The 23,069-nt window shown below is 36.5% G+C and overlaps 1 protein-coding gene across 1 annotated transcript in view; it reads right to left on the reverse strand.

The window, feature by feature from the left end:
• LOC144435875 (ubiquitin carboxyl-terminal hydrolase 7-like) overlaps positions 1–23,069 on the reverse strand; it is a 39,322-nt gene that overhangs the window by 10,457 nt on the left and 5,796 nt on the right. The window contains exons 4-19 of the mRNA XM_078124514.1: positions 19,474–19,569; positions 18,079–18,152; positions 15,360–15,424; positions 13,344–13,432; positions 11,240–11,348; positions 10,543–10,728; positions 9,394–9,474; positions 8,594–8,684; positions 6,565–6,647; positions 5,976–6,085; positions 2,690–2,843; positions 2,249–2,393; positions 1,748–1,817; positions 1,329–1,460; positions 685–850; positions 155–254 (exon numbers count right to left, since the gene is read on the reverse strand). Coding sequence (XP_077980640.1) covers positions 155–254; positions 685–850; positions 1,329–1,460; positions 1,748–1,817; positions 2,249–2,393; positions 2,690–2,843; positions 5,976–6,085; positions 6,565–6,647; positions 8,594–8,684; positions 9,394–9,474; positions 10,543–10,728; positions 11,240–11,348; positions 13,344–13,432; positions 15,360–15,424; positions 18,079–18,152; positions 19,474–19,569 — 1,751 coding nt within the window. The remainder of the gene's footprint in view (positions 1–154; positions 255–684; positions 851–1,328; positions 1,461–1,747; positions 1,818–2,248; positions 2,394–2,689; positions 2,844–5,975; positions 6,086–6,564; positions 6,648–8,593; positions 8,685–9,393; positions 9,475–10,542; positions 10,729–11,239; positions 11,349–13,343; positions 13,433–15,359; positions 15,425–18,078; positions 18,153–19,473; positions 19,570–23,069) is intronic.

Raw genomic sequence — 23,069 nt, forward strand, 5'->3', positions numbered from 1 at the left:
TCAAAATATGATGTAAAATACAGCACTTCTCAAAATCATTTGGGATGTCACTTATATTGATATTTGTTATAGAAATGCCTGTAAGAGTCTGACAAAAGCTAGTCACTAGTGTCCCTAGTTTCTGAACCATTTTCTCATATCAAGTAATCTCTACTATCTTTATCAAAAGCTGGTAAGGCAGCTGTGCCAGACTCTGCATCCACTGTCTCCAGAAAGATCGTCCATGGACTTTCACTTTCAGCAAGTTCATAAGCCTTTAAGGCAAAAATAAATGGTTGCAAACATTGACTGTTAATGTTTCTTCAAATAGTGCACCACAAAACTCTTGGAAATAACACCTTCGAACAAAATTTGGTGCAAACCTGATTCGTTAAAAAAAATAAAATTGGGATGTTTGAAATCTGTTTACTATGGCAGCCATATTGAATACATCCCATAATCCCATGATGGATGTCATAGGTCAAATACGAAGACTTGTAAGGCATTTCCTGGTCTGTACAGTAGAGAGACTACCCTACTTGTTTACCACATTCTTTCCTGTGCATTTTAATTTTATTTTGACGAGATTGACACGATGTGTATCACCTTGTTACACAGTACATAATTTGATTTTTGTAATGTCTACATTAACTGATAACAAATGTTTGTAGACAGCTAGTCATACACTTGTGTGATGTTACTTACTGGTCTGTCGATGTCACTGTCCATGTCTAACATTGCAGGCCTGAATGTAGTGTTGGTACGTTGTGAGATTGGCCACGGTCTCATCTGGTCCAGTGAATAGCCCATAGCTTGTGACAGCTTCTCAAGGAACTCCAATAATGATGATGTCTTCAAAACTTTGAAAGGCCTGGCAAATAATCACATTTATAGTTGCTTGAGTCATGTTACTCTAATACTTGGATATACACCTATGGTCTAATCTTGGTTGATGGTAAATATAATGCTTAAATAATCTACTCAAATGTTTTGAATTATTATTTCAAATTTATCACACACACACACACACACACACACACACACACACACACACACACACACACACACACACACACACACACACACACACACACACACACACACATACATACAGAGACAGACAGACAGACAGACAGACAGACAGACAGACAGACAGACAGACACACACACACACACACACACACACACACACACACACACACACACACACACACACACACAGACCATTACAAGCAAAGTATGTACCACTCCTCTAAATAATCAACTCAACTTGCTCCTTTCAAGTGACAAATATTTTGTGAACTACATACATTCACAAAACACAGTTTTTATATCAATGGTAAACTTACGAGACTTTAACTTTGTCCATATCAAACAAGTCATTGCCTTGATGAGCACAGAACTGATCCTCTGTGATCACATTCACTGTCATGTACAGATGAGCTTCATTTCTTTCCTTCCGCCTCTGGGCTTCTAATCTCCTGTAGAACCAAGGGAAAACCTGATAAAACCTGGTAAAACTTGCATAGATGTCCTTCCTTGAACCATACTTTTGGTTGGGAACCTTGATACAATAACTGAGGAACTCAGTTTTCCTACTTTATACTTTAAACACAGACTGAGACAATAACTATAAATACTTTCTGTACTGTACTGATAGTCCAATATTTGTCAGCACTACTGGAATAAGTGTTCAGCTTTCACTGTTACCCTGTACTGGCAGATATGACTCGTATATACAAACACTATCAACAGTACCGGTACTTACTTCTCTTCTTGTAGCCTTTCCCTCAACTGATCGGGAATATCACTATCAGTAACACGATGCAATATTTCATCTGGTGAACAAAACAAAACACATAACAAATAAGTATGAGAGCTTAGCATCTAACTTGTCAGGTACAAACATTAAGGTAGAAAGTCTGAAATTTAGTTTTAACATCTCTCAAAGTCTAGCCATATGAAAGCTTGGCTGTTGCTAAGGGCATGGTCATGCCTGCTAGATAATAGTGTCAAGATATCCTGATAAGTTTAATAAGTTTACAAATAGATGGGTGAACACTTCACCATGCCTATAGCACTACTGAAACTCAGTTCACTTGTGTAAAGTCATTGACAAGTCTTGAAAAACAAGTCTTTAACACATTAGAGGTACGATAACCATATACACAGGACTCAACAGAACAAAAATAATTTGAAGTATGGATTTATAAATTCAGAATAAACAAACATGAGGTATGAGAAGGAAGGTCAAGTAAGGTCATATTACCTTTCAAACTGTCCCTTATATACACTAACATGTAAGCATTAGTACAATGTTTCACTGATATGTCATCTTCATGCCCACCAAAGTTGTTATCTATGGCTTCTGTTTTACTACAGCGCGACACAACATCATCATCAAATTTACACCACTAGAGAGACGGAAAACACAATGCACATTATGTATACATGTAAAATGTCACTAAATCATGATCTGTGTGTGTTGTTTATACAGAATAACACCATCAACAGGACCACAGAGGGGAATCAAGTTCTGCAAACTTTTCTGTGTTACCTCCATGCACTCATTAATGTTACTGAGATTCAAATACAAACACAACAATTTTTATCTAACATATCAAAGTTGTACACTTTGGCATATGTCAACAAATAAAATTATTGATTCAACTTGCTGAGAAAAAGTGAAAAGCAGTGTTGTAACCCTTACCTTGCCATCTCCCTTGGGATTGATATATACAACATAATGCCCACCGTGATTGTCCCCACTATGTACCAGCACAGCATGTAACGTATACTTGGCTGGTGTTGATTCAGGTTTTTGTAAAAACTCTTCTAAATTTATCTTCTCAGGAAATTCAAACCTGTCAGATAACAATGTAACTATACACTATTTGGAGTACAATAAAGAATTCTGTGAAATAATGATGATGACCTAAAATGAATAATGTTTTATTATTTCAATGACTACAACTATCTTTTATAAGAATAGTTATGAGTAACCCTCAAAGAAGCAATTAATAAGATGGTGTTATACATGAATAAGGTAACTGCACATACACACACATGCATTCATACATATATGGAAGCTCACAAGCACACTATAACTTTCCCTCACTCACTTTCACACACACACACACACACACACACACACACACACACACACACACACACACACACACACACACACATGTATACAAACACAAGCGACCTATCGGTCAGAATAGCTCCGCTGTTTTTTTTTTAATTTTATTTTTTATTTTGGTGACATGTAGAAGTGGTTCAGGTCTTCAGCTCTTCGAGTCACTATGCAGTTTTGTTTTAGCGATGCAATAAAGTGGTTAGTGGTTTCATATGATGTCTCACTATAAAACACATTTTACACAGAAGTTGGTAATGTATTGTACTTTTATACCATAGTCACCATTTTATAACAAAAATCTACTGTTATGAAAAATTGCACAAAATCTCAGAAAAAAATGACTGGGAAATGCACACAAGAAAAAGAAAAAAAGAGGATTTTGAGGTTGGCTATAAGTAATTCCAGTGTCTTACAGCTGTAACCCTGGAAAATTTTAATGAAGAATGAAATAAACTAGGGATCTAAAATAATTTTGAGGCAATTTGAATTTCAATTTTCTAACAAATTTACAAAGTCAACAACATTCAACTTGTTCTAGTTGTGGTAGATATATATAGGGAAGAAATGTATTAATCGCCATCTTAGTTTCCGTACGGCGACAATCTCAAGTACCCGGAAGAGAGTCATTCTCAGCCATACGTTACAGTGGTAACACTCGTTCATGTTCGGTTACCTTTCACAAAGAAAACACAACGAAATGGTTGAAATGATCTTTTTTTAATTTCTTTTCATCACAACAACAAAATCTGCGTGATCAAAAGTGTTGTAAACTAAACCAGAAAGAATTATCGGACTGGCTAAACTTCCCGATGAACTGGAAGGTCCTACTACTTCCAAGTAAGCCTCGATAGTACTATAGTACGTGAGAAAATCGTCTCAAACTAGCAATACAACTTTCAAAATATAACTTGACATGTCTTCATTTGAGTTATACAATTCAAGACGGGTTTTCACTCGAAAACAACAATTCTGTGAATAATGACACTCTGAACGCAGCGATTTCTCGGACGATGTTACCACTGTAACGTATGGCTGACAACGACTTGCTTCCGGGTTAGTCCCTCGTGCATACGGGTGGATTGTCGGCGATTAATACATACATGTACATCGTCTGATATTTTAATTCACAGTGTTTTTTGTGACCGGCGCCTGTCAGCAGACTCTGCCATTTTTTTCATCATAAAGTTCCATTGTATTTAAACCTTGTACTTGACATTTCGCAATATTTATAATTCTCAACAAAATACCTCAACATGCCTCACTTCGCTCGTACTCAAAGCAGCCCCGCACGTAGTCCTGCTTGCATACGGAGGAATTCGGGACTCGATTCTGACAATTGTCCCTCCCCCTCCGGTGTTTAGAGTCAAGTCAGTAATACAGACTCGTGCACCCGAGGACTACCCCGCGCGGTATAATCACTGACACTGATGACATGATGAGAGAGAACCTTTTCGGATTTACAAGTAAAACGGGGAAAGATACGCAAAACATAATGCAAAGTCTGAAGCCAAATTAAAGTTGTAATTATTTTAATTATTTTTACTTGCCAAATATTTGCATTTTGGAAAGGCAAGACACGTTCATGTCGTTTAACTTTACATGTGAACTGTCGGCCATATTTAAACTTCAACCGCATGCCTGGCATGCCCTTCCTTACGCAAGTTGTCTGAATTCTGGTTCACTGTCATTCCAAATTGCACGACAATATAGAATTAACCACAAGTTACATGTTATCTGAAAACATCACACTTTTATAGTGGGTCTGAAGTGTGATTTTAGTGAGTACTAAGAACGTCCTGTGTTGATACTCAAGATACTTGCTGTGGAAAATCGCTCGGTCGAATGAAGTCACCTTCAGCTTCTGGTCGAATCAGGATAGAGTATGCAAATGAGGATGTTGCGGATTGGCTGATAATGTAGAAGGGTGCAGAATTGGATTTGAAGTTTACAACCCTGTTTCGAACAAACGCTTGTCATTTGGGTGCCCAATGCGTAGAATTATGACTATAGCACATATTACATTGCTTGTTTGACGTCAATAGTGTCTTTTGAAAAGTGGCAGTTTACTTAAAGTCTCGTCGACTGATTTCCAATATGGCGTCGGTCATTATGCTCATTAACATATTCATTTTTTTTTCAAATTACAAAAAAAAAATCATAAAAAATAAAAATGAGGATGTGCTGACTTGAAATTAACAAATCTGAGTAAGCTACCCCCTGCGCATCAACACGCCAGATATCAAAGCAATCTAATAAGAGGTTTTCAAGGAGTTGATGAAAATGACATTTTATGAAAAAAAATCATAAAAAATTGAAAATGGCACAGATCAACTTGGCATGAACAAATCTGAATAGCCTCCCCCCAGGGAACATGCACACCAAATATCGAAGAATTCCGACTGTCACTTATGGAGTAGATAGTAAAAATATAAAAGTTTGACGGACACCTATGATTCACTCTACTCTCTATACCTCAATACCCACCTATACCTAAAGCTACGCTTTCAGCTTTCGCTGACAGCGGAGCTAACAAGTGCAAGTGTACACACAAGCATGCACCCACACAAACACACACACACACACATACATACATACATACATACATACATACATACATACATACATACATACACACACACACACACACAGACAGACAGACAGACAGACAGACAGACAGACAGACAGACAGACAGACAGACAGACAGACAGACACACACACACACACACACACAGAACAATTCACACAAAACTAAACATCCCCATAAGATAATAACTAAACTGTAAAACAGTATTGTAACATGGTCATCTACCTGACATTTGTTTGGCAGTTTCTAAATGTTATTTATATACATACCTATCATTGATCTTGATATTAGCATCAGTAGCTGGGTCATACTGAAACCTCATAAGTTGTAAATGTAACACCGGTGGAAAGGAAGAAAATGTCACTCCTTTCTCTGCCTCCTAGTATAACAAAGACAAGAAAATTTTACTAATAGTCAACATCAGAGCTGTAAAGTCAACCTAACAGTTCATCTCTAGAAGCAACAATGTATTGCAAACAATTGATGGCATATTTTTGAACTGTAGCTTTCAGAAATGTTTTGTCATTCTCTGACATTTTTGTGTACTAGGAATGATTCTTTCATATGTGTTTCATATGCCACTCTAACCATTCAACCATCATGACACCACACCCAGCAATGTACAGATTCAAAATCAGCCACTCTATCCATTCAACCATCATGACTCCATACCCAGCAATGTACAGATTCCAAATCAGCCACTCTAACCATTCAACCATCATGACACCACACCCAGCAATGTACAGATTCAAAATCAGCCACTCTAACCATTCAACCATCATGACACCACACACAGCAATGTACAGATTCCAAATCAGCAACTCTAACCATCCAACCATCATGACTACACATACTTACTTGTAATCCATAGTCGCCTGCATCATATTTATTGTCACCATCCATGGTTTCAGGTGCAACGTAATCCTTAAAGGATTCATAAACTGTGAATATAATATAGGATATTGAAGTCAATATCAAACTATCACAACATTGCTATACAATACTCTATTACATATCACTCATTTTGCTATGGTTAGGGAGTGCTGGTAACATAGAGGGCTAAATCTTTGCTATGGTTTGGGAGTGTTGGTAACAGAGAGGGCTAAATCTTTGCTATGGTTTGGGAGTGCTGGTAACAGAGAGGGCTAAATCTTTGCTATGGTTTGGGAGTGCTGGTAACAGAGAGGGCTAAATCTTTGCTATGGTTTGGGAGTGCTGGTAACAGAGAGGGCTAAATCTTTGCTATGGTTAGGGAGTGCTGGTAACAGAGAGGGATAAATCTCTGCTATGGTTTGGGAATGCTGGTAACAGAGAGGGCTAAATCTTTGCTATGGTTAGGGAGTGCTGGTAACAGAGAGGCTAAATCTCTGCTATGGTTAGGGAGTGCTGGTAACAGAGAGGCTAAATCTCTGCTATGGTTTGGGAGTGCTGGTAACAGAGAGGCTAAATCTCTGCTATGGTTTGGGAGTGCTGGTAACAGAGAGGCTAAATCTTTGCTATGGTTTGGGAGTGCTGGTAACAGAGAGGCTAAATCTCTGCTATGGTTTGGGAGTGCTGGTAACAGAGAGGCTAAATCTTTGCTATGGTTTGGGAGTGCTGGTAACAGAGAGGCTAAATCTCTGCTATGGTTTGGGAGTGCTGGTAACAGAGAGGGCTAAATCTCTGCTATGGTTAGGGAGTGCTGGTAACAGAGAGGCTAAATCTTTGCTATGGTTTGGGAGTGCTGGTAACAGAGAGGCTAAATCTCTGCTATGGTTTGGGAGTGCTGGTAACAGAGAGGCTAAATCTTTGCTATGGTTTGGGAGTGCTGGTAACAGAGAGGCTAAATCCTTGCTATGGTTAGGGAGTGCTGGTAACAGAGAGGGATAAATCTTTGCTATGGTTAGGGAGTGCTGGTAACAGAGAGGCTAAATCTCTGCTATGGTTTGGGAGTGCTGGTAACAGAGAGGCTAAATCTCTGCTATGGTTAGGGAGTGCTGGTAACAGAGAGGGATAAATCTCTGCTATGGTTAGGGAGTGCTGGTAACAGAGAGGGCTAAATCTTTGCTATGGTTAGGGAGTGCTGGTAACAGAGAGGGCTAAATCTTTGCTATGGTTAGGGAGTGCTGGTAACAGAGAGGGCTAAATCTCTGCTATGGTTTGGGAGTGCTGGTAACAGAGAGGGCTAAATCTTTGCTATGGTTAGGGAGTGCTGGTAACAGAGAGGGATAAATCTTTGCTATGGTTAGGGAGTGCTGGTAACAGAGAGGGCTAAATCTTTGCTATGGTTTGGGAGTGCTGGTAACAGAGAGGGATAAATCTTTGCTATGGTTTGGGAGTGCTGGTAACAGAGAGGCTAAATCTCTGCTATGGTTAGGGAGTGCTGGTAACAGAGAGGCTAAATCTTTGCTATGGTTAGGGAGTGCTGGTAACAGAGAGGGATAAATCTCTGCTATGGTTTGGGAGTGCTGGTAACAGAGAGGGATAAATCTCTGCTATGGTTTGGGAGTGCTGGTAACAGAGAGGGCTAAATCTCTGCTATGGTTTGGGAGTGCTGGTAACAGAGAGGGATAAATCTCTGCTATGGTTTGGGAGTGCTGGTAACAGAGAGGGATAAATCTCTGCTATGGTTTGGGAGTGCTGGTAACAGAAAGGGATAAATCTCTGCTATGGTTAGGGAGTGCAGGTAACATAGTGGGACAAATTGAGAATTGTGCAAGTTGAGAATGGGATGAGTTAAATATGGGTGGGGGGGTCCCAAGTTAGTGAACAATGAGTTAAAATTGGGGCAAAGACATTATAAATCTTTACAAATAACCTACATATTAACTACACATATAGGAATGGTATTGTGATATTAGTAGAGTACCCTAGTTAAAATTTTAGCAACAGCAGAATTTGTACTCACTATTTTTCTTGCCCTTGACATTGAGTTGGATGTCATAATATGCTTCAGTCCTTTGCGACACATAATCCACATGTTTGCATTTGATATAGGACTACAAAAGAGAAAGGACCGCATTATTACTTCTATGACAACATTGTTGACTCAAAATGTTCATCTGCTTGGTAGATCAAAAGACTTACACAGGTTATAGACAGATCAGAAAGCTTAATGCTAAAAAAATTTTTTCCAGTGCTTGTGTGTTATATAACCCATGTGAGAACAGTGCTGTTTTTTATCCTGAAATCAATGTACAACCATGTTTGAGGTTTGCAGCAAAGCAAGATTACAACACCAACAGTGATCTCAATTTAGTATGGTTAAAGCAATTGCTACCAAACTTTCACTGATGACCAAGGCACCAGATATTACCACGGAAAACAAGCTATCGTGGTTAAAGCAATTGCTACCAAACTTTCACTGATGACCAAGGCACCAGATATTACCACGGAAAACAAGCTATCGGCAAACTACATAAGATAAATACATGATGAAATCATTGTTGTTGCATGTCATAGCCATGTGAATGTGAAGGTGTTATATTTTGTATGTTGTCTGCAATTTGGCCATACACACTGCGGTAAGTCTGTTGGAGGACTATACCAAGGTAACTGGGAGAGACTTGGCTATCTGGCTCAACATATCAACTTGATACACATTGTCAAACCAACGTGCAAAGTCTCCCGACTAATATCAATATAAGTACATCTATTGACACTAATTACAATTTTATTTTTTAGGAATTATCAAGTTCTATTACTTACTATCATTTTGCCCTCCAGAAAGTTGGGAATTGTACCTTCTACACAGGTTCCTTTCATTTTACTCTCCATATTATCCAATAACTGTCAATGAATGAATGAATGAAAGAAATCATGAAATGGGATCTAAGACCAAATATAAGTTGGAAAAGGGTGAATATTAAATGTTATTCCCCAATTTTTTCTTAGTTCAGCCAAGGAAAATACAAGTGATCTTAAGGGGTCTTTGTAACTGTGAGTCGCTAGATGAGTAGTAACAACCCTTAGGTCACGAGTATCCGGCCAGCTGAATGAAGAAAAACATTGGAGAATAACATAATTATACCAGTGCCAGTATAAATGTCAAAGAAAAATCTGGGAAAGTAATGGCCATTTTGAACGTTTTGACTCATATTTCGAACACAACAGAACCAGTAACATAGACATGCATTGCTGTGACAGACACAGAATGACAGCATACTGGTATTGTATTGTCTTCAATGGTGGTGGTGGTGGTGGTGGTGGTGGTGGTGGTGGTGGTGGTGGTGGTGGTGGTGGTGGTGGTGGGGACATTTTCTCACTTTCAATTTGCCTCATTTTTAAACATCTGACATTCCTCTCATGGCATTAGAAATACATTGCAATGCTGAAGAGATCACTGTGGAGTGATGTCATCACAGCCACTATTTCCCTAGTCTACATGTCCTCTTTTCAACACAGAGGGCGCTGTGCATGAACATTTTTTTTTTAAACACATGAAATTGGAACAACTTTTTGAATAACATAAGAAACTACTCAAAATGTTGATATAGTATGGAACACAGACATTAAAGTATTAGTGATGTTTGGGAAAATATAAAAGAATCATTCTACTAGTTTTACAAATATCTTGTAAAAGTATTTTCCAAAGTTATGAAATAATGACACCTTTTTTGAAAATCTGTAACTCTTGTTTGTTAGAATTATACCACAGCATATTTCAAACTTAAGGGTCAGTTAGGAATTTGATTAAGATGGGGGAGGGGGGGGGGGTTGTCTGCCAAAACTATAGAAAAAGTTGGTTAAGAACACAAGAATGGTCATATTTAATCATTATGACTCCATTGATATAAAGATGACACTAATGAAAGAACCTGGGACTGAATCATGGGCCTTTAAGAGAAGCAGACTTACCACCCTGCAAAGTTCTTGTACATCATGTTGCATAAAAGAATCCAATGTTTCCCATCCAAATGATTTGGTCAATTTTTTAGTTCCTACTGCTTTGTCATTATATTGCAGTTCATAGAACACACGTTGTAGTGCTAGGGCCACACTCTTAGAGGAATCATCCTTCTCAGTTGGCATAAGATATACAGCCTATGTGGAGACAAGACAGAAAGTGATCAAAGTGAAGACCTACACAGTCAGATAAGGGTCTCTAAGCTGGTTAACCTGACGTTGTACACAACGGTGGTAGAATCAAGCATGTGTTGCATAATTGAGAATGTCTGAAAACATACCTTTCTCAAGTTTTCTGAACCCAAACTGAATATTAAACAAGTCAGACAATGTCTCTAAGTGGATTATTTTTATATTTGCACAGAACAGCAGCAGCATTATGAATGCATAACATAATGGAACACTGTCTGAAAATTTACCTTCTTGAACCCAAAGTGAGTATCATGTCAGAAAATATGTATCTGGCCTGGTCGACTTGACATTTGCACAAAACAGTGGTAGGAAAAAGTATGTGTTATATAACTGGAGAATGTCCTAGAAACATACCTTACCATAGCAAATATCATGCCAGCCAAATAATGGGGATGATTAATTTGATATGCACAGAACAGTTGCAGAATCTGTGTTAACTGAGTGTCTGAAAACTCACCTTTCTTAATTTACTAGTAAAGAAAAGAGTTTGCAGTAAGGAATTCATATAGCAGGTAGCACCTTGATTCTTTAGACCTACAAAACCAGTATGCTTTTTTGAATCCCAACTGAAAGAAAGCAGACAAGATACAAGTAAATCAACGCTGTCAATACCTGCACTTACCACAACACACACTTCTCTACATATTTCACCTCTCATTTCCTTCTACACAAACATAGACAATTATTTTGTTGAATCCTTGGTACCTACAATAGCATTTCACCACATACTAGAGGGTCAAAATAGAACAAGAAGTTTGACTTATTCTCACACACACCTATAGTAATGCATGTGAAGTGTGTGGAGCGGAAGTTTATGGTGTCAACCATGAAATTTAATGTTCGTTATTGTAATGATGAGCCCAGGAAGTAATGTTCTATTTCAGGTACCGAGAATAGGCCATTACAGACTGCAAACAGGAAATTGAGAAGACAGCACCCTTGCTCAAATTGGGGGTATCATCACCTCATAGTACCATACACTTTGCTCTCTGGTAATATGTCGAAGCATAAATCAGGGATGTTTTTGTCTTATTCAGACATCGAGGAAAGCCACAGTGCTGTATGATTAACCAAATAACCTATACCATGTCTACCCCCAAGGTACACACACAGACAGGAAGTAGAGTGCCACCATGGCAAATTTTGCAAAGGCCAATTGATGCATGTCAAAGAACAACATCACTCACACTGTCACAGATGGCTACATTTATACATGGAAACACAATGATAGCAACTCTGTAAAGGTGACACGAATCACTGCCAAAAAGATATAAATGAAACTGAATAAATTTACAACTACAACTAGATACAAGTGTATATGTTCACTTCAGGATCTATGTTTACCTCATGCAAGCCAAGTTGAACAGGTTCAAACAAAAAATCTGGAATTTACACCCAAAATATACTACATCATGACAACCACATCTACATTATTCATTTTGCTATGTTCAAAATATGAGTAAAAAAATTCAAAATCACCATTATTTTTTCCTAATTTTTCATGAAGGATGATTGCAAAGATATAATTATAATATTCCGAGATATTTGTCTTTGTTCAGATGGAAAATACTTATGACCTATGGGATTTTGTCACAACTTGTCTCTCAAGGACCATTAGGTCACTCATATTTTCCGTAGCTGGACAAAGAAAAGTAGTGAGAAAAGATATGAATCAGGATATAAGTATCATAGAAATTATGAATAATAACAAATATGTATGCAAATCTGAATCATCATGTCAAAGAAAAACTTGACAAAAGTAGTAATGTATGTTTGTATAACATTCTATAGTCTTATCTAACACTATGTAGGGTATAACATTCTATAGTGAACACATATTGCCTGGCCATGAGGGGGTAATGAACGGGTGCTATAGCCAGAATATAGGCCAGGCAATATGTGTTTTATAATATACCTCATGCTGTGAACTCGCGGTGGCAGACGACATCGTCAGAAGCTGCCATTTTGACCTGCTGTGAACGCGCGCGGTGGTCACGTGACCATGTAAAAGTTGATGGAACTATTTCCCTAGGGAAATAGTCATTCTATTTTCCTATCACATGACTGATTCTAGCGAATCATGGCACAGTATTATCACTAGGTATATTATAATGAACACATATTGCCTGGCCATGAGGGCTATAGCACCTGTTTATTACACCCGAGGGACTGTGAGTTACCAGAATCAACCAACCAAAGGCCGAGGCAAATAGCATGTGATTCTGGTAACTCACAATCACGAGGGGGTAATGAACGGGTGCTATAGCCAGAATATAGGCCAGGCAATATGTGTTTTATAATATACATCATGCTGTGAACTCGCGGTGGCAGACGACATCGTCAGAAGCTGCCATTTTGACCTGCTGTGAACGCGTGATGGTCACGTGACCATGTAAAAGTTGATGGAACTATTTCCCTAGGGAAATAGTCATACTATTTTCCTATCATGTGACTGATTCTAGTGAATCATGGCACAGCATTATCACTAGGTATATTATAATCTTACCTAACACCATGTGGGGTATAACATTCTATAGTCTTATAACATTCTATAGTCTTACCTAACACCATGTGGGGCATCTGCAACAACATGAACTTCAAGAATAATAGTATCATCTTTACAGTAACCCTTGTCAGGATCTAAAATATCCTGCAAAGAAAAGTTACAAGACATTTACAGACTGAACTTCTTTTTTAAATATTTTTCATGCCAGACCTGACTTTGGACATATTCCATGTATTGGTCAGTTGACATGGGTATCACACAGTCCACTCCAATACACATTATGATCATCTCAACCGTATAGTCAAATGGATATCTCTAGCACAGAATTGTTTTCACCACCAATAGAGCTCATGTATGTTATTGGAGTGTTGATATAAACGTGGTGACATTATGGAGTCCTTACGTCACCTACATTGAAACTGGAATAACCAATTACAACCACCTGTCAGTGTGTGGTGGATTACTACTGACATGCACTGTTCATCCCTTCCCAAGTAGGAGATTTCGCTAGATTTTTGATAGAATTTGTCCATTTGACTAAACGTGGAGAGAGATGATAGAGAATGACTACACATATAGTAACTAGACTACACACTGACATGCACTGTTCATCCCTTCCCAAGCAGGAAATTTAGCTAGATTTTTGATAGTATTTGTCCATTTGACTAAACGTGGAGAGTGATGATAGAGAATGACTACATATATAGTAACTAGACTACACACTGACATGCACTGTTCATCCCTTCCCAAGTAGGAGATTTCGCTAGATTTTTGATAGAATTTGTCCATTTGACTAAACGTGGAGAGAGATGATAGAGAATGACTACACATATAGTAACTAGACTACACACTGACATGCACTGTTCATCCCTTCCCAAGCAGGAAATTTAGCTAGATTTTTGATAGTATTTGTCCATTTGACTAAACGTGGAGAGTGATGATAGAGAATGACTACATATATAGTAACTAGACTACACACTGACATGCACTGTTCATCCCTTCCCAAGCAGGAAATTTAGCTAGATTTTTCATAGAATTTGTCCATTTGACTAAACGTGGAGAGAGATGATAGAGAATGACTACATATATAGTAACTAGACTACACACTGACATGCACTGTTCATCCCTTCCCAAGCAGGAAATTTAGCTAGATTTTTGATAGAATTTGTCCATTTGACTAAACGTGGAGAGAGATGATAGAGAATGACTACACATATAGTAACTAGACTACACACTGACATGCACTGTTCATCCCTTCCCAAGCAGGAAATTTAGCTAGATTTTTGATAGAAGTTGTTCATTTGACTAAACGTGGAGAGAGATGATAGAGAATGACTACATATATAGTAACTAGACTACACACTGACAAGCTGAACATAGTTATTAAACTGTTACTGTATTACATTTGTCATTCACTAAACACACACAATGAGTTCTACAAAGAGTACACCAACAGACAAATCACTCAGTCTATGAAGTAACATTTCGGTACTTGCATTGTGAATTCACAGAATTATGTACAAATGATTTTATATCAATGACCCTGGGTCATAATTTGTACAAATACATTGTCTGGCAAAGTTACAGAAACAATAGTCTGGATGCCAACGTGCTATCAGTTCATCTCTAACCATGTCTAACTCAACGAGAAATCATGAACCAAAAGTTGTTCATACAAATGAGTAAATCCCCCAACCGTTAGAATGATGTAAACAGTGTATAAGTAGCATCCTGATCTGAGAAATCATACCATATTTGGACATGTGTCTGCCCCCCAATAAACACTGCCTTATCATTGGGCAGAATTCTGTGCTTGATTAACAAAGACATGATGTTCAATGACAGTATGGGTGGCTTTGTTTTAATTTGGATAGCTCAACAACACCGCACCACACCTATAGCACTACTGAACCCATTATTGGTTGAGTTGTGCTACTGATGAGAGGGTCCAGCACTAATGTCAGAACTTAGGATTGAATCATGGGCCTTTAAAACACCATTGCATTAGCTTATAACTAACTGGATTAAAATAAGTTCTCTGATATTTAGAGTGAAGAAAACACACACTTACCGACCAACTCATAAAATGACTGAATCCCCAGTCATTCTCTTTACTATAAAATAAGTGCTGAATTCCTGTAAAAAATTAAATTAAAATATATCTTGATTAATCTAGAGATCTGCACAAAGACACAGTTCTAAAACTTCACATACATACCTATATCCTTACAAATCTTGATGACCACACTCCAGATATCAGGATTAGACACAATTATAAAACTGTCAACAACAGCTCCTAAGCAATGAGCATACTTACAAATCAATATATATAGTCTACAGTAGAGATAGTTCAATGTGATTGTGATTACTAAATATTATTATACCTCAACGTTCTTACACAAGCTGTCATTGGTTAGAATCAAATCATATGACCTACTTTAAATAGACTATTGCCCGCACAGTGATATAACCCGCGTGTGCACAGACTAATGCCCAGCACTACTGCTCGCTGGATTTATTTCAACCGTTGCACATCAATTCTGCGCATGTTTTCCAGTTTTACGCGCTCGAGGTGGCAAACTAAATACAGTAAGTCACATAAGCTTATTTCTTGCAGAAATTTGAATAAATAGAATTACAGATTAGCTCCTACAAATAATGCATGCCACGTCCGTATTCGATGCTTAACTACAAGTACAATTTGGAAATGCACCTTGAAAGGGAAACTTTTCTATCGATGACGAACGATGACAAATGTAGAGTATCTATGTGAATGATTGGACGAATGATAAGTGGACGGTGTAATGAAATTAATAACACATGCGCTCGGGAAATATCGCAATTTTTGCCTCCCCACAGGTTGGCACTCTTTACCAAAATTTTGATGATGCCCTCGCCGAAAGATATTGCCCTCGCTGGCATATGTTATTATTTAACAATGTCTTACTCATTATTTTTTTACACTTATTAAAGTAAAAGAAATTCCTTGACTTTCCAGGGGTTTTTCGTCATTTTTCCAGGGGTATTTGTATTGACTTTCTATTATTATTAGAATAGAACATTAACAGAATTCCAACAACACATATCTGATGTTTATAAAGAGGAATGGTTTAGTGAATACTGTAATTTCAAAAGCATGTTAGAACCAGAAAAATATCTGAAGGAATTTACAGAGTTGAAATACAGGCATGCCTTGGCAAGAATGAGATGTTCATGTCTTAGTCTTAGAATTCAGGTGGTGGTATCGACATTGAGGATACGCTTTGTGAAATATGTTTAGAAGATATCGAAGATGAATACCATTTCATACTTGTATGGATTGTCCATTAATGCATTATATCAAAACTTAAGGTGTCTCCTACCAAATTTCTACAGACATTTTCCAACCCGTGTTAAATTCTATAATTTGCTGACTGAGGTCTACAACTGTGTTGAGCAATCTTAGTAAATTTGTTTATAAAGCTATGGATTTAAGACAAGAATTGTATATGGACTCTTGATATTGCTTGATAAGTTTATACCTAACTACAACATTCTACAACCTGTTATACTGTATTCTGTTTTTCATTAAATTATGTAAATTATCATTGTGGCCTGTGGTCTAAAGACGAATAAACAAATGTAATATATATGTATTGACTTTGGTCATTTTCCAAGGTTGTTGACCATCAAAATTTATTTTACTGAATGGCATCTAATTCTCTGATGTGGACGAGAAGTACCGGTAATTAACTAGGGCTCCCACAACATGTCATGAAATCATTTTAAAGACAATCAACACTCTACACTGTATGTAAGATGTTAGTTTAAAAAAACACGACATTATTCCAATATGGTTTATTTTCAATTAGCCTTATGGAAAAGTCATTAGCTACAAACTTTCAACATTGAAAATATCAACTGTTTCAATGTTTGTCAATACAGTTCTTATTATATGTCTTATTATTTTATTACTAGGAGTCAATACTGTGATACTAGACTTTACCGCTATCAAAATCTTGACTATCATGCTAGTTCAAATTCTTACCAGTTTATTATGTATGACAGTTGTTGTAATACACAAGAACAAAACAACCATGGCGGAATCAAGTCACCTACGTATAGGCACGTTCTGTGGGCAAAGTGTCTCATGGAAGGATTGTTTGACTGTCTGGGTTAGAATTTTGATTCACCACTGTGGGAAAACTTTGGAAATATTTTTTGCCATTTCAAATTTACAAGTATACTAAATCATATGAATGGGTGGCTCAAGCACAAACAGAAATATTGATCATCAATTGATCGAAATCATTTTCCAGGGTTTCCAGAGATAGGGTGCATTTTTCCAGGGGTTTGCAGGGAGGTTTTGAAATTCCAGGACAGTTTCTAGGACCATGCAAACCCTGTACATAACATGTGATATTATTGCACAAAGCTACATAATGACATTATGATCATCTCTTACTTGTTACTTTGCATGATATGGTATTGTTGTGCTACACCAAATTATGATACTGTAACAACAACTCATATTAACAAAAATTCTTGTATCTAGCTCATTTGCATAAAGTGAAATACATGTACGGTAATACAGTATATTACAAGTATAACATTATATTGGAAGTCCACTATCTAGTATCACCACTTCAACATTTGTTAAAGTCAATCAATTTGTACAACTTTGTCAAAGGTATAGAGTTACATTATTCATTCCATTTGAAAACAGACATCCTTACAACCTTTGAAGGATATTTCAACTGTTATCACACTTTGTTATCATCATTATTACAGTCACTGAAAGGCATACTTACGTCTAACAAACGGTTCACCATCTTCTTTCCAATTCAGCATTCGTAGTTCAGCCTGAGCATTACATGACCATGATCTGTAACACAATTCAGTATGTATAACTTAAGGGACAAGATCAATACTATCAGTGTACGATAAAAAACTACATTCTTTTAGTTAGACCTCAGACCCAGGTCCCCTCCAGACCCCCTTCTAAAATAATTGGCCAAAATTGATAGTTGTTTCAGATAGCACACTCAATTTCAAATCAATATATGTAGTACTATGAATACACAGCCAGTATGTTGTGAGAAAAATGCTCTTTTATTGACTCTATATTTAAGTATTTTAATAATAATAATAATAATAATAATAATACTTTATTTTTCTATAGCGACTTCCATCAAAACAATAACAAACCGCTTCACAATAAAATAGAGCAAACATTCTTCCACGTCTCAACGTAGCATTTTCTAAAAATATTTGTATTTTGTGGTGCAAAACAGATTCCATTAAAAGTAAAATCGTTTTTGTCGGATGACATCTAAAATGGTTCAAAACCCACCCTGTAACTAGATTAATTACATTTTTTATCTGACCCTGAACTGAACTATATCGATCTCACCCTAAATGTAATGCAATATCAGTAGCAAGAACAACTTCACATGAAATTGTCAACCAAATCATTCATACCTAGAAATGTTTATCCCTCAATCCATCATTCATACACATACTGACACATATACAGAACATTCACAAGAAACAGAAAGTGAAATTTATAAACATACCATGAAATAATACAAATGCCACTTCATATACAGTGCACAATTATTATACCTAATAAATCATGTTATGACATTGCGTAATTCCAAGGTTTGGTTTAGTACATTTCATATTTGACAATTTGAATGTGAATAAATTACTATTGGCATGAATATAAATAACTGTTTGAGTATGAGTATACATATTGTGATATTTTCTTCAAAATAAACGTTTGAGGTGTGACATAAACATCATGGTAATTTCTGCAAAATAAACATTTGAGACTAGAAATGGTGGAAAGCTCCTTGTAAAACGACAAATATTTAGCAATTGACACATTAGCAGGTTCTTGTTACATTGGGTGTTGATAAATTACTGATTACGTATAGAAAACCATTAGTAGATATGATGTTTGAATACATATGTTTACAATATGTGATAAATCATAGAATAATCAATGAATTTCCTCTGAGAAATATTACAAGAACATTATGTGTGATACAGAATATGTATTGAAAGAAAGAGAATATTCCTAGATGCTAAGATGAACCTTTTTTAGGTCAAGGGCTGTGAAAAATTGAAATTTTTTTATGTAGAGAACCAGATAAAACATGTTGAGTGCATTTTACTTGCTTTGAAGTAGATGGTATACTTACGATGAATCTGACTCAGCATTACACTGTAGAAAGAATCCTAGCGTTCTGATAGGTCTTTCTGAACTCTGGCTTTGTCGAGGCATTGCCATGATTTTCCTAAATAAAAACAAGTTATAATTAGGCCAAAAAAAAAAATATAATTGTTTGGTTCCAGTAACCCGACCCAACCTAGTTTTCACTTTTTTTAGGTAATTTGAAAAAATATTGAAAAATCAAAATAGTGAGATTTGATGACATTATTGTCTTGTGATCAAAACAACATGGCAGAATAATATAGTAAACAATGTCTTCTGCATATCAAACGAAAAAGTGTAAACACAACGATGAGAAATCTCTGTTGACCTCTATGTACATTGTAACAACCTGAACCAGGTAAAAAAAAATTAAAAATTAAAAAATTAAAAATTCCCTACCTAACCACTCTGTTTTGAAATTGGCCGTTATCGGAACCACACAATTTCTTTTCTTTGGCCTGAGCACACCCACTCTGTTTTGAAATTGCATGTTATTGGAACCACACAATTTTTTTTTTTAGGCTGAGCACACCCACCCTGTTTTGAAATTGCATGTTATTGGAACCACACAATTTTTTTCTTTGGCCTGAGCACACCCACCCTGTTTTGAAATTGCATGTTATTGGAACCACACAATTTTTTTCTTTGGCCTTAGCACAATGTCCACAGGCTAAACAGTAACCCTTCAGACAAAGTAAGAGAACACTTAACAGACTGACAATGACAACATGTGCTGGAACTGAACACTTTTTCCGTAATTTGGTACTCAAGGATACATGCACCGAATCACACTTTAGCCATCTTCTGGTGCTGTTTCCTGGCGACAAAGTTTAGATTCACCTGGGCTGAACAAATGAACTGCCATGATATCTAACAACTGAACTCCTCTTTCTCCCAAGGGGTTATTTGTTTGTAACACAAGTAATTACTATTTGAGCAAAAGAGGATTGATTTGTATAGCGGTGAACTGCATAAAAACTCTGAATTTATGACTTTGTTCTAAAACAAAAACATTTTCAAACATAAATGACATATCATGTAGACTCATTTCTTGGTGAAATCTGACAGTAAAAAGGGAGGAAATATTACTGGAATATGCTTTCTGGTTTATAACTAGTACAAGAAATAGTAATTTTTGACAATAATAACTACTGCACAAAAAGAAAATGTCTGGCAAAAATGTCTGGCAACTGTAAAATGTTATGAGGCATGGAACCAAACAATAGCCTTGTTGTTAATCAAGGTCACATGATAGGTGCAATTTAATCTCATTGTTATGTATTTTTCAAATATTTGATAGCAAAAATAAGTGACAGGTAACTGCAATAAAATCTCTCTCTCTCTCTTTCTCTCTCTCTACATGTCCTTCCTGGGCTTATCTTCCACAATTTTTAATTGTTCACATGTTTGCATGACAGCCTAAAGGAGACAGTTAATCACTAACGGCTTTCCTAGTTCTAATAATTGTCATACAAATTATACTACATGTACATACAGCCCACACATTCAAATTAGTCGTATTGGCAAATACATCAGCATCATTTACATGTCTGTCTCTCATCTAATCATGTGAATGCGATACACTGAAGTAGTCCGTTCTCACTACTAGAACACATGATAGACTCAATAGACATGACATATCCAGTTTTACACATAAATGACTTTCAATAATTTATCATCAAAATTTCCAACTCATACAGTAAATTGTTATAAACTCCTTCAGTAGACATTAACACTGAGCTGTTTCAATACCCTATTTACAAGAACACACCTGCCTACTGAATTGTCCTGTAAAAAATCAATTTTCTGATAACCAAACTAGACACTTCCATTTTTCGCCCTGTACATGACTCAGCAAAAACTTATTTTAAGATAACCTACACTTATAATCTAGACACGAACTGACAAATTTTTTTTTTAAATATGTGAATTAAAATTAGTAAAATAAGACATGCACCCTTTAACCTTACAACAGGATCACCCCATTCATAACTGTCAGCCTATTTTTAGCGTTTAGAAATATTGTACTTTTTTATTCTGAGATGGCAATTTTTTTCCATAGCAATTAACATGTTTGATTTCCATAACATAATTTGTAATGAATAAATAGTCATGTTATCCCATCAATGTATTATTTATGCATTAACCCCACTTTGATAAATGACAAGGGAATATCAACCTAGCTGACTTTCCACTAATGTATTATTCTCATTAAGTCATACATTGTAGTTTAAGTTTTAATTGATCATATCTATACAGCAGACACTGTCATACATCAACTGAACAGTCAGAAATTGGTGTACAACCAAATAACGGTTCTAGTTTGTACACCGACAGCTATCAGACACCACATTAATATTATTATATTTAAATATTCAATAAACATCGACCAAGATAATGAAATCATCTGTAATTTCTGAAGTACCAATATATATTTTCAATTCTGGGTCAGTAGCTTGACAATCCCAAAATGTATCAAACCAACATTTTCACAAATACAGTCTCCAAAAGGCAACTAATTTCACAAAAAAATACAATGAAGGATTTCTTTCCTGTAGTTTCATTTACCGTAGTCCAACATTAGGAGATAAAAAATATGTAATACTCTCTAAAACTGTAGTTTCATAGGCACTCTCTTTGTGCTCTGTGAGCGTGTTACATGGTCAAAGTCATCTAGCATAATGAGCGTTATCTTAATCCGACCCATATTTATATGCAGAGTAGGCCTTTAATTAAGGAATTCCCCCCACCAAAATTATGGTGCAAGTCATACCCAACTCCATCCCTCCCACATCACAACGGTTCCCAAGCCTTTAGTAAAACCACTGTGTCATAATTTACATGACACAAAAATCACAAATAAACAGGTTAAAATTTGTAATGGCATTTTCTATGCAACATGATCGTCTTTACTCTGTGTCTGATACAAGCTTGCAATACATCAATTCTATGACAATACTTATATATAAAATAGGCACCCATTTCAACCTCACCACACATCTGTAAATGTATACAGTATTTTGAAATGAATATAGTCCAATGACATAGTACTGACTTGTGGTGAATTATTTACAGCCAAGATATGCAATTAACTAAGTCTGCAGTAGGAGTGACCACTATCAATGTTACTATGAATTTTTGAAATTATAAACATCCATATAACCATAAACTGTTTTAGCCCCAAGCCCCTTCATTTATCTGTTGGATGTGGCCATGGTTGCTATGGCTTTTTGTTACTTATACTCCTCTCCTTAACACCAGATCAAATTTGCATAATCATCCTGCATTGAAATACAATGGCTCGATTTGAAATATATCTTACCATGTACAGTTACTTTTTAATTTAATTCTCTCTGTATTGCCACTAGATGTGCCCTCTAAGCCAATTTGATGCACAGATGACACACACAATTTCTAGTGACGCACCAAAATTTGGTGTTCCCCTGTCTCTCACTATGTGGTGACTTACAACAAATCGCAGTTTTTCTCAAAATTTGGCTATCATTAGAAGGCACACTGCTGCCACTGTATTGATTTTGTTGAAGGTGATATACAATATAAACTTGATGGGCTGGGGAGTAT

The sequence above is a fragment of the Glandiceps talaboti genome, chromosome 5 (assembly GCF_964340395.1).
Source record: "Glandiceps talaboti chromosome 5, keGlaTala1.1, whole genome shotgun sequence".
Lineage (NCBI taxonomy): Eukaryota > Metazoa > Hemichordata > Enteropneusta > Spengelidae > Glandiceps > Glandiceps talaboti.